The sequence below is a fragment of the Desmodus rotundus genome, chromosome 1 (assembly GCF_022682495.2).
Source record: "Desmodus rotundus isolate HL8 chromosome 1, HLdesRot8A.1, whole genome shotgun sequence".
NCBI lineage: Eukaryota > Metazoa > Chordata > Mammalia > Chiroptera > Phyllostomidae > Desmodus > Desmodus rotundus.
In genome coordinates, this window is record NC_071387.1 from 26,099,385 (window position 1) to 26,112,988 (window position 13,604).

General features: G+C 43.9%; 1 protein-coding gene across 2 annotated transcripts in view; it reads left to right on the forward strand.

Annotated features, from left to right (window-relative positions):
* The first annotated feature begins 8,835 nt into the window (after window positions 1-8,835).
* Window positions 8,836-13,604, forward strand: part of GRIN3A (glutamate ionotropic receptor NMDA type subunit 3A) — a 147,528-nt gene continuing 142,759 nt past the window's right edge. The window contains exons 1-2 of one of the 2 annotated variants that reach the window (XM_045195259.2): window positions 8,836-9,210; window positions 10,061-10,213. In XM_045195259.2, the coding sequence (XP_045051194.2) occupies window positions 9,202-9,210; window positions 10,061-10,213 (162 nt within the window). In that variant the 5' untranslated portion in view covers window positions 8,836-9,201. Of the gene's footprint in view, window positions 10,214-13,604 lie in introns of both variants that reach the window. The other variant, XM_024560131.3, reaches the window with a different exon arrangement.

A 13,604-nucleotide genomic window follows, 5' to 3' on the forward strand; every position in this document is an offset into this window, starting at 1 on the left:
GCGTGTTCAATTTCCTGAGGGTTCAAGCTCTTTATTGTGGTGGGTCATGCAGTGTGAGAAATTTCACTGTGTGAGGTTAGAGAAGTAAATGTGAGTGCTTGGACGGAATGTGGGCTCTCACCAGGATATACTATGGAGACTTGAGGGGGTTTTCTTAATCGATTAATCTCTGGTTTATTTTTCCCCTAGAGGTGAACAAGATGCAGCTCATTACATTTTTCCCAGAGATTTATATCAGTCACTCTGCTGCATAACAGATAACAAAATCTTGGCAGCATAAAACACAGCATTTTTTTTTTCACTCACCGGACTGTTGTTTACTAGGGTTCAGCGGATCTAGTTTGAGGTCAGTTAGACTTGGCTCCAAGCTGCAGTTGGGTCCAGCCATGTTTTGCATACCTCTCATGGTCCTTGGACCAGCAGCTATCCAAAGAATGTCTTTTGCATAAAGGCATCAGCTCAGGAAAACAAGCCCAATTGCAAGCATATCATGTCCACTAAAATCCTTTTGGTCAAAACAATGGCTTAGTGAAACCCCAGGACAAGGACAAGAGCTACACACTTCATCAAACATGAGGTCATACAACAGAGGAATGGCAAATTGAGACTAATAATTTAACTGTACATATTGCTAAATTAATTTTAATACATATATTTTACATTGCATTATATATGAATATACTGCTATAGCCTTTCCTAATACCCTCATGGGACTCAGTGTAATTTCATTATCATATATTTTCTGAGTTTACAAAAAGTATGGTCAAAGATTGTACTGTCAAAGATTGTATTGACTAGTTTCATTTCTTTAAACCAGATTCGCTGACTATGTAGACAAATGAGACTTGCTGGCATTAGCAGAATCAGAAGGAAATGATGTATGTGCAACCCACAGACTCTGTAGTCACTTGAAAACTGTGGATGCAAAAGCAAAAATGCTAGAGGCAGTCTCCCCCACCCGTCCCATGCACATACAGACGACTGCACCCCTAACTGTGAGCGCTGTCAAGCAAAGTTCCTGACCACCCACCTCTGGAGTGAAGATGATGTATTTTGGCACTAGAAAAGATATCATTGGAGAGGGGGATGGAAATCTGTAATGGCAAATTTAAACCCCATGATGGAGAGGCTGATAAACCAGGAAAATCACAACTTGATTTAGAAAGCAGCAGGGAGCTAGTAAGGAGACTTAAAGAGGAAGATTGAATAGCAGCTACACTAGATAAGGAAGATTGCTTTTGCTGGAGACCATTTTTGAAACTTCCCAGAAGCATGACTGTGCTGCCAACCAGATGGACTTCCGGAAGAAGCCATACTAAGATGGGAGGACGTTGCAACTCTCCCAGTTTAAACAACAACAACAACAACAACAACAAAAAATGGAGATTAAGGCAGATGTGGCCATATAAACAAATGGGCTACAAGTGTTTTTGTAACCAGAAAAGCTCGGCTCACACCTTAGTGGCATCTAACATCAAAATCAAGCAGGGTTCATTCTGAGCGGGATCAGATGAGAGGAGAAGAAATACCAGCCTGCACAGCACCAGCGCCCCCATCTGCAGTCACGGTAGTAAATGCTGCTTTCCCATTCCCACTGCTATAAAGAAACAGGATTTTAGTTCTGCATCTGCCATATGTGTGGAACCTTGGGCTATCAGTTTATTGACTGTCTGCCTCAGCCATCAGCTATTCATAATTGATTTAGAATTATACAAATACATTAATGTCTGCCCTCTTTTTACTTTAGAAAGCATTTTTTCAATCTGCAAAAAAATGTGTGTAAAAAGGAGGTGTCATCTTATTTCAGAATACAGTAGATGTAATTTTCTTCCTACCTCTTCCTAATGAGTCAGTCTCATTATACCAGCATTTTTAATGGATGGAACGTTTTCCCATTGAGTTCTTGGTAGACTTCCATGTGATCATAAGCTAATCACCGTGGCTACTGTCTAGTCCCTACGGTATTGCTCAGTCTGCTCTCCACAGTGTGATAGTACTGCTGGGGAAGAGGAGCACCTCATTTTTTAACCCAATGATGGCACCCCAAAAGAAAGAGATACAGTGCTGAGGGGATTTCAAATTCAGGAAGAAGAGCTCATTTGTCTTTTGATAACAATTTCTACATGACTAGCAATCATTTCAGAGGGGTGCAGTTCCCAGAAGATTTTCCTTCAGCATAACCATGGGATTTTTTTCTGCCTGCATCAAGTGGAAATGTCACAGAGGACTCCTCTGTTTAGCAAAAGCTCCTACCTCACAATATGAGGCATATCCAAAATCATTTTTGAGTGAGCCAGCTTACACCACAGCAAACTCTCTAGTCCTTTGATCAGGACAAAAGTCTTGTCAACTACAGTATGTGAAGAAGCAGCTCCTGTGTGCCTTATAGAAAATAAAAGTTCCCCTGATTGAGATTTTCCCAGCGAGGACGTTCTAGAAGCACCATCCCAAATCACCCAGGTTTTCACATATTAAAGTATTCCTTGATATCTTGACTATATGGTTGCTGAACAGAGACCCTGAGGAGGATACTGAGTTATAATGTGTCCAATGGCATCTGAAACTACAATCGAGGTGGGTGTCACTTCATATATGAAACAGACAAAAGGTAGCTGCTGGATATTTTGTGGCCCAATAGGAGAATAGAAAATCATAATAATTCATCACGTGTAGTATTAAACAGTAAGAAAACCGTTTCCTAAGATCTCCTTATATATTGAAACTTTTGAAGTTTTCATTTATACACTCTGATAAGGGCTAATAAACAACCAAATAACTTAGTGATTGTGCTCATCCATGTACACTGGTCAGCTAAGGGCTCCACAGTCATCCAGGCCTGACCATGACGCTCCCATTCGCCTGCAGATGGAAATGCAAAGTGTGTGGTCTTTGGAGTCAGAGAATCACATCTGGGTTTGCTTCCCAGTTCTCAGCAAATGGCTCAACCTCACCAGGTGTCAGTTGCATCATCTATAAAATAAGGATAAACACCACCTATTCATGAAATTAGGAGATCATGCATACAAAGTGCCCGGCATGTAGAAATCTCTTAAGAGAATAAGCTCCAGAATAATAAAGATTTCACCATCTTCTACATGTCCGGAAAATCTTCCTGAAAGTCTCTTTCTAAAGAAACAAAAACTTTTTTTTCTTAAATGAAATGTTTTTGCAGATGTAAGGCATAAGATCTACGAAGGCAAATAGCACTTAGAAAATTCCCAAATTCTTTTGGCTACAGTTACAAAATTTGTGCTACAAACTGGGCACAACAAAGTCCTTTATAAATGCCGCAGTCCATGATGGGCCAAGTTTTATTTCATAACTCATTTGGATAAACACTAGGATTATTGCCACCAAAGGAGGGAGGAAAGGAGAGAGAGAGAGATGACAAACCCTGCCACATTGTCCCCTCCAAGTCCTATTTGATTCCCTTGCAGTGCATGGTTTAGGAGAGGAGTCGGGAAGTCCAAACACTCAGCTAATAATCCTGGTGGATGTTGAAAAGGCCACGCACTTGTCACAACTGATAACATATTCCCCTGACAACAACTAAACTGAGGATACCACAGTGCTCTTTTTCATTTTTGAAAGGTAAATAACTATTGGCAAATCCTAATTTATCGGTAGGTAATGGCACTGGCCTGAATTTGTTTTCCTGGGTATAGCTGATCACATGGTGCAAAAAAGAAGACATTTCCCTTTACATGTTCCATTGTAAGGGAAAAGCTTAAGCACTATTTGAAATCGACAAAGTGAGTTAATTTTTTGTCTCTTTTTCTTCACACCATTTTCTTACTAACTAATGCTCCTTTTACCCTGTTCCCAGTCCTTCAGGTTGTCCAAAACTCCTTTTGAGAGATCCCACCTGGTCCTATTCTACTAAATAATGCAAAATGAAATTCCCAAGAGAATATTAATTTTACAACAATTAGGGTAAAGTAATTTATACTAATGTTTGATGGATAGTCCCATAATCATGAACTATTTGTATTTTAAAAAAGGATGACTATTGCCAAAATTAATGTCTAATTAGTAGATTACAGGACAGTGTTATTAGGTTTCAAGTCAATATAAGCTTTTTTTTTTAATTGTGGGAATGAGAAAAGAATTAATTAGGGTTTAGGCAGGGTTTGCTCCACTAAACTGACCTTATTTTTTTTTCTGGATTTATTCCTGCCTCAGTTTCTGTTACCATAGCTTCTCTACCAACTCCACATATTTTTCGGTTTGTTTTTACCCAGAAAGATTTTCAAAACAACAGGCCATAAAGAAGTTGATGTGGGAAAGGGCACATTTGGGGCTTATGGGTATTATTAGTGAGAAGTAAGCACATTTTTCACCTGAATATTGATTTAAAAAAACAAACCTACCTTGCTACTACTGCATAAAAGCCTGACTGAGTTAGAAACAGACCACTTACCACTATTCCTATCTGCAAAATCAAAGCTCAACATGAGCAGAACTGGAAATACGTCAGGGCACAGGCAATGAAAACAAAACGAAGATAGTTGTCCAAACTTTTATAAATACAGGACTAAACTGATAGCCCTAGAGAAGCCTGCTATTCTCACGGAACTTGAAAGGCATCACAGGAGCCCACGTTACCAGGGAGACAACTGGAAAGAGCTGTCGAGAGGACCCCAGTAGAAAAGAAGACGCTTGAGCTTTGGGAGGCTGTCAGGCCCAGAGGGAACCGGTGCGGAGAATAGAATCGAAGTTCTGACTCCCCCAGCGTCCTTCACTGCAGCCTTTTCTGGGATACCTCCAGAATATCTCAGTTGTTAGTTGACGCTTTGCTGGGACCCGGAAGCACAGATGTGCACAAAAGCACATTTTAAATTGCCAGCATTTAGATTCATTTTTGTTTCTTTGACTCTCCAACATGGGCTCTTAGATTAGTAGTCCTCATTTCCAACCTGGTAATAAAAAGAGCTTCATCTTCTCTGGGTGAGCCAATTTTGAAATTTGGCTGATTCTTGCTACCAACAATGCAGCTGGGATGAATTTAGGATTTCAAATGCACACTGCCACTCACTAACTATGTGATGACTTTGTGCAAATAACCCAACTTTTGTCAAATACAGTTTCATCTCTGCAGAATAAAGATAATAACACTAGCCTGACAAAGTTGTTTTTGTGATTTTACAGTAAGTTATCTCTCAGGTGGGTTATTGCAACAGCCTCATATCTGGTCTCTGACTTCCACCCTTGACCACCTTTCATCTCTTATCAACAGAGCAGCTAGGGTGGCCCTGTTAAACGGTAAGTTCTGTAATTCTTCTGTTTAATGCCCCCTCCCCAATGCCTTCACACTCCCTTCAGAGTAGAAGCCAGAGTTATTCATTGGCTTACATGATCTGCCACAACCTCACTGCCTTCCTGACCTCACCTGCCACCACTCTCCTCCTGCAGTAGCTCTGGACACCTCACTCTTCTTCAAACACACCAGAAACAACTCCTGCCTCAGGGCCTTCGCATTTGCTGTTTCCTCTGCTTGGAAATTCTTGTCTTAAGGGTCCAAATGAATTATTCTCTCACCTCCCTTTAGGTCTTTATTCAAAAGTTATTTTCTCAGTCAGGTTTTCCCTGGCTGCTCTATCTAAAATTGCAATCCACTCTCCTCCCAATATTTCCTCTTGGTGCTTTATTTTTCTTCTTACCATCAACTAACAATATCCAACATTCACTTATTTGTGTTTTATTGTCTGTCTCTCCCACTAGAATATAAGCTCAATGTTAGCATTTTGTTTACTCATTAACTATGTGACTTGGTGGGGGGAAACTCAAATTCTCTGAACTAGACTTTATTCATCTATCCCCAGGACAGTCCTACAGCAATGCTTGGCACATAGTAGGAGCTTAATAAATGGTTGTTGAACTGATGACTGAATCTCAAAAATTATGACCATTGAAGCATGGAAAAGAAGGAGAAAGAGAAGAGGAAAAAGGAAGATGTGGGGAAAGGAGAGAAGAGAATCGAATCAGAGATACTCAGATTACAGCGATATGGAAAAAGAGAACCAAGCAGCAAAAGAAAAAGAGGGAAAACCAGTGAATCATAACTGAAAAGCCCAGAAAAGGAGCAAAAGAAAGCACAGGAAGGAAGGGCTGTTCTTCACTGCTCCCTCAGCGTTCTCATGATTCAGCTGCAGTGTTATCATGACTTGGGGCGGCACTAACCTCAGAACAATGGGAATCATCCTCTCGTCTATGAAACACAAGTTGAGCTGTTCCCTCAATGTAGTTATACACTTGTGAGAGGCCTAAAGCTCAGAGTGACTGCAGGGAGCCATTACCCATGGGACCTGCTGATGGCAAATGGCACCAGATGGTAGACCTCAGTCCTTGAGTTTGGCCAAGAAAGAATTCAAAGTCAAGAACTCAAATACAAGCAAAAGTTTATTTAGAAAGTCACAAAGGTAGAAGAAATGAGCCATAGAAGTAGAGAACCACCTGGCTGTGTGGTCTCAGGAAACAAGTTACAGAGGCAACAGAAAGGCCTTCGGAGCTTAAGAGAAAGAAAGACAACGTATACCTGGGAGAAGGCAAGGGGGAAAGGCAAGGTGTGCCCCAGCGAGAATGTGCCTGGGGAAAGAAGGAGGTAGGGAAAGGCATGGGCATAAGAGAAAGCAAGAGAGACATACAGAACACACTGGGTCCTTTGTTTTAAGGGGTTTTAGCTGTTTTCCAAAGGCAGCGATTTTAGGGCAGGTCTCCGGGAAGCATCTCAATTGAATATTCATCAGCTTTCCAAGTGCATCCTTATGGAATCCTGGTCGCTGAGGATTGGTTGGCACTAAGGCAGGGGATCATTAGTAATTGCAGCTGGTCCTGATGTCAGCCATGGTGTCAACTAGTCTGGTTTTGCCACTTTCCTGGGGCTGGAGCTAAAATGCAACTGAGGCCTAGATGTTATATCTAGTTTGGTCAAAACTCTATCTCTGTTTTATCTGTTTTCCAAAGGCAGGGATTTAAAACAGACCAGGGGCTTTGTTCTTAAGATTATATGATGCTGCCAGAAACTCATTGCCCCAAGGGTTTAAGGTTTAAGGCAGTGGCTGTACAGGGGCTTTTATTCTCCTGCCCCCTTGCTCCTCCTCTAAGGGGTCCACCACATGACCAGAGGTTTGCCAGGGAGAGGAAAGGTCAGAGGAGGGTCCAAACTGCATGACCAGCAATATGAAAGGTCAGGGGGTCTAAACCACATGAACTTTATGTGCTAGGGGAAGAAAGGTCAACCTGGGAACGAGGTCCCACCCTACAATACTTGTTTTCCCAATTTTGTCCTGGCTAGGCACCCCGGGCTTTCTGCCATGGTGACCTTCTGTACTCGGTCTATCGTTCCCACTCTGCTGCTGTCTGTCTAACTACCTACTGTATCAGATCTAATTTGTTCTTCATCACCACCTATTTTCTTGGGAACCTCATTTGAATGCACAAGTAATGCCAGAATTTAAAAGAACCACTCTGGGGCATGGTCACCAGCTGGAACGGGATACTCCTCAATGCACACAAACTCCTACACAGACAATTATACCTCCTTACTACGCAATTCATAGGTTCCACTTTCTGCAATGTAAGGACCAGGGAATTCCACACACCTTTCTCAGATCCCAGTCAGTGGCATCCTCTGGAGCATCCGTGCACAGGATGCTCTCTAGGAAATCAGGAGGAGACTTTCCCCTTTTGGTTTAGCCTCTACTATGATTTTCACTTTTCTCTATTGGAAGCCTTTTTTTCTCTGGCTCCCCAGCCCTGTAAGGGCTATTCTGAGTGTCAAATAAGTTTGTTCTGATATGCCTTTAAAGGTCTGAGGAAAACAGCATTCACTTGGCAGACTTTTGGGGAATTTTATTTAGCTAAGCCTCTTCCTCTCGAGGATTTAAAGCCTGATGGAAACTTTAGCTCACAAATCAAAACAACGCTCTGGAGCTAAAAGCTAACTGTATTTGCATAACACTTTAACAGATCCAAACAACAGGGGAAGGTCAGGTGAAATAAATTGCCAAGGTCATGGTTCTTTTGAAGCGGTGTTGAAATTCAGAATTGCTGATGCCCAGTGCTTGCTCTGCCCTTACTCTCCTAAATGATATTGTGGCAGAAAATTTACTGCATGTGTGAAAACCACAGACCTGCCCTTAAACTTCTCCTTTGCTTCTAATTCTAGATCATGTAAATCATGAAGGAAAAGATCATATCATAACCCACTGACCTCACCGTATTAGCATACAAATGAAAGAACTTGCTAGAAGCGGGCGATGTGGAGAACTCCTGGTCTCAACTAGGAAACGCTGTAGACTGTGCTTGAAACTCTAAAAGTATTTTGTCTCTTTAATTTCTTGATCAAATGATTGCTTTGAATTCACTGTTTTAATGCTGAGCATCTAAAATCATAGGGATCCTTAAATACCGCAGAGGCCCACAAGCTAGAGAGGAACTGGGGAGATTAAATGTGTCAACCATACTTGCTTTAATGCCCTTAACTCAAAACACCTTTAAAGCCACACACGGAAAAGAAAGAAGTTCGTTAAAGTCACAGCCTATTTGAATTTATCCAGCGAACAACTAGATTTCAGATTACTCCGGCGCAATTCCGAATTCGGAATTCGCCTCCGCTCGTAGTCCTCGCCCTCTGAGGTCGCAGGGAATGTTGCAAACTGCGACTCCTAACCTTTGAAGGGAGAGGACTTTCCAGGCGCGCAGGCAGCGCAACCGGGGAATCTCACCACCAGTGGGCGTTTAGCGCAGCCAAGCGACAGGCTGGTGCCAGGGCTCAGCAACAGGGAGGCGCCGGCTGAGGCGGGGAGAACTTTGCGCCGCGAGCAGAACCACCCTTTGCTGTCCAGTCGCGTCGCTCCTCCGAGGAAGCAAGCCGCGGCGGCGACTGGGCGGAAAGAGGACAAAAGGAAGAGAGAAGAAGCGAGGGAAGAAGAAAAATGAAACCAGCGCTGGGGGAGCCTGCGAAGAGATGGCCCACGGTGGAGCAAAGCGGATTAGGCTTCCTTTCCGCACCCCGAGCGTGAACGCCTTCTCCTGCGCGACCCCAAGGAAATAAGTGGGGCTCGCCTGGGTGGAAAAGGAAGAGAAAAGAATCCAAGTGCGAGCGTTGCCTCCTTGGTCACCGCTGCCCCCTAGGACAACGGAGAGTTGTCAGCCCAGCCTCCCCGTGGGGCCAGACGCAGTGTCCCAGCAGCCCTGCAGATGGGGCAGGTAGGGAACAGGCTCCCCAGCCGCGGGTGAGCGGCACCCGCCCGCCCGTCTGCCCGGCTCCGCTCCAGGACCGGGCGGGAAAAGGATGCGAGGCGCACGGACCCGGGAGCGGGATCTGACACTGCCGAGGGCGTGCTAGGCTGCCACTTGGATGGCCCCAGGACCGCTCCAGCTCCTGGGACCGCTTGACCGCGCCGAGTGAGCTGCGCGCTGGAACTGGGGGCGGAGACCTTAGGCGGCGGCTGCAGGGGGGGGGCGAGCCGGGCGCAGGAGGGGGCGCGCTTTCTCCCAGCGGGTCTCAGTAATGAGGAGACTGAGTTTGTGGTGGCTGCTGAGCAGGGTCTGTCTGCTGCTACCGCCGCCCTGCGCACTAGTGCTGGCCGGGGTGCCCGGCTCCTCCTCGCACCCGCAGCCCTGCCAGATCCTCAAGCGCATTGGGCACGCGGTGAGGGTCGGCGCGGTGCACTTGCAGCCCTGGATCACGGCCCCCCGCGCAGCCAGCCGTGCTCCGGACAGCAGCCGGGCAGGCGCCCAGCAGGATGAGCCCGAGCCAGGGACTTGGCGGCCCCCGGCGTCCTGGCCCGGCGCTCGCTGGTTGGGGAGCGCCTTGCATGGCCGGGGGCTGCCGGGTGCCCGGAAGCCCGGGGAGGGCGCCAGGGCCGAAACCCTGTGGCCTCGGGACGCCCTCCTCTTCGCCGTGGACAACCTGAATCGCGTGGAAGGGCTGCTGCCCTACAACCTGTCTTTAGAAGTAGTGATGGCCATCGAGGCGGGCCTGGGCGATCTGCCGCTCTTGCCCTTCTCCTCCCCTAGCTCGCCGTGGAGCAGTGACCCTTTCTCCTTTCTGCAGAGCGTGTGCCACACTGTGGTGGTGCAAGGGGTATCGGCGCTGCTCGCCTTCCCCCAGAGCCAGGGAGAAATGATGGAGCTCGACTTGGTCAGCTCCGTCCTGCACATCCCAGTGATCAGCATCGTGCGCCACGAGTTTCCGCGGGAGAGTCAGGTGAGAGGACGCTGGCGAGTAGAGTGGAGGCGGGCGCTGCAGGGGGCTGGTACCGCCGTGGGGGTTGGGGGTCGGGGTGGGGGGGAACAGGTTAAGTCTAAAGGGAGTTTGGGATTTACAACTTGGTACTGTTTAAGGATTGGACCATATCCGTAGGTGGTAGGTAGAAGTAAAATAAAACATTTTAAGCACTAATTGGAATAAAATGAGAGAGAAGGGTAGTAGGTGGAAGGAAGGAGGAAAAAATTCGATGTTTTGACCTACCGGGAGAAACCTAGTGGATGCTGGACGGAATTTAGATGTCTAAATTCAAGATTTTGGAGAGCGATGGGGCTCTAATGACCAGCTGGGGGGATGGGGATGGAGGATCCCTGACTGCGCGCGTTTCGCTCCCTGGAGGAACTCTGAGCGCGTGTGGCGGAAAGAACAGCATCTGCTCTCTGACTTCTTTAGAGCCTGTGCCTGAGCTCTGGGCGATGGTGTGAGGAAGGAAGCACCTCCCTCTGGATTCCTTTGAGTAAATAAATCTGTATCTAGGATGGAAGCAGTAGGTAAAGAAGAACAGCTAATTGGTCTTCGGCATTAGAAATACTGTGCGATCTCGTGAAAATGGATGGGATGAGTCATTTGGGATTATTTATCTGTGACTACATTCTTTTTTGTGTGACGTGAGCTCAATGACTGGCTACATGCTGTTGCTCTCTGTTCGGCCCATTTCTGCGCCAATTATCTAGAAATAAAGGAGGAAGAATGTGGTGATTCAGTTTCCTATGGGTAAAAAAATCGAATATATTTTCAATAGAAGAAGCTATTTGTGAACTTAACTGTTGACAGTAATGATGACATAAATATTTAAGAAGAGGGTGGGGTCCTTTAAACAGTGGACATTTTCTGCATTTTGTGTATTATTTTCATCAAAATATCAAGGTTCATTAAGCCTTTCGCAAAGTACAATGATACAAATAGATAAGTGGTATTGGTCCCATTTTAAAGACTGAGAAACTAAGGAAAGTTCTGGAGCTTGATCAGCGTTGGTCAGTGTACTAGTAAAAGAGTCCAGAGACTGGAGAATTTCTAACTCTATCCCTTTCAATAGGAAAAATAAATATTTCTAATCTCTCTTCTTTCAAAGAAAATATACATGAAAAAAATGAGTAAAGAAAAATATCAAAACTTTGCTAGAGTCCATGCATAAAATGCCAAAAGAGTACTAAAGATTTATTTTCCTGGAAAAATGAATCTTAGATTTTTAATCTTAGGAAGGGTGGACGCGAGCTACTTTCCGCAGTTGCCCAGAAGATTCCTAGGGTATGCTGAACTGTAGAGATTTGATCTGCAGAGTGCAGGCTGGTTAACTTTTATCTAAAATATTTCCGTCCCCTGAATCTGAATGATTCAGATCTGCTGTAGACAGCAGATGGGAAGGCATGGGAAACATAGGTGCACAATGCTGCCAATGGCCAAAGTGTTACAAACATGAAATTGCATCTGTAGGGCACATCATTATTAATATATACACAGAATCAGATCTAATGAAATGCACGAGTCAGCATCACTTGCTTCTCCTCATTGCTTCTTTATTATCTAATATTTCATAAGCTGCCAATACTGTCCACAGTCTCCAGACTCCTCTCCATTTGTAGATTGTTTGGCATGAGTCCTAAATAGCAAGAATTTCCCCCCAAATTAGTGTTCCTTGGTTAGAAGGAAAAAATTGTCTGTGTTCCCTGATGGATTTGTGCAGTGAACAGCACATTACAGCAAGGGAACCAGAGCAAAGCCGGAAGCAGCAACTAGCACCAGACTTCAAAGCTTTAGGACCCCTAGGGGAACCAAGTCCTCCAGGGACAATCTTTACAAGCAGACAATAAAACAAATACTCTGCCAAGCACATTGACTTCTGTATTTCAACTCAGAAAGTCACTTGAAATCACCGTTGTCACTGTTGTTTTCATGGTGCACACATCTTGAAAGGGAGAGATTAATATATTAACTCAGATCTCATTTGCCCAACTGAGGACATTTTCTTTCATTTATCTTTGTATTTTAAATTCAAGCATATCTAACTTGTCTTACTGTAATATGTCATTTAAATGCCATTCTATAATGTTGTATATTAAGAATACACTCCAGTTCAATGCCAAGTCACTGTTTTGTTTATATATATATATACATACACACACATAATTTTAGGGTTTGGACCATAATCTGCTTCCAGCACAAATAATAACTGATCTTGCTTCTCAAAAATGGACCTTGCTCTCATACACTGATGTGATTTTTTTTTAAAACTATCTATATATCAAAGAACGTTGAAGTCATTTTACACATTAAATAAAATTGACTTAATTTAGCCACTGTCCTCTTTAGAGCCTACTGCCCAGGGGCCCGAGTTGTTGATGGTGCCAGTGTCCAAAGAAAGGACTCTAGAAGAAAGTGGACTTGTCCACCCAACCAAGGGACATAAAATTCTATCTCTTTTTCAGACAAATCAAAATCGCTTTTAGGGAAGGAGCAGCAACAGTGTTTTCTCTCCCATTTGAGCTGCTGATTTCTCTCATATGAAGGCTTTAATTAATAAATAATGGTGTTTGTGGTATCCTGCCACAACTTCTGGAGGGAAGGAGAAACCACTGCTGTGATAAAACCCCTGAGAAAAGCATAGTTGTTTTATTTCAATATACTATTTATTCAAAACATAAACACAGATAGATCATCAGTTTGGATGGAATCAACTTCCTTCAAGCAGGGAAAGCCATTAAAAGTAAGGTAGGTGACTACCCACTTGTGGAACCCCTGCGTGCATTATCACTGCATAAGACAAGTTTAAAGCAGTATCACACATAGCTTAGGGTCAAAACACGTTTGCATCCAAAACATTCTGACTTCACTACCACACTCAAACCTCTCCTTGAGGCTAACTTGTGTTATTAGTTCTAAATTCTCTTCCATGACCTTCAAATACTGATGTTGCCCTTGGATCCAGTTATATTTACATATAAGTTACATTAAGTTCCTATACTTGTTCTTTCTTTTTCTTCCCTCCCTGTACATAGTAATTTTTTTCTTGTAGGGGTTTTGTATAGTCTCTCCAAGGTTAACTCTTAAAATGTACCTGCTGAGGTAGTGACAAATACACATTTCTTTCTAAAATGTATATCTCCTGTTAATTCCATATTAGTTTCATTAGGCAGTTAATGGAGTAATATAATTGGCTCAGATCCAAACTCATGCAATTAAAAAGTGACTACACGACTATTTTCAACTCTTGTTGGAGGTACTATCCACAATTTGTCTGTCTCATGAGCCATATATACTAACTAATTAATATGTATTTATTCCCATAGAAATACAAGTATTTTTATAATGGTCCATTTTCATGACGATACAC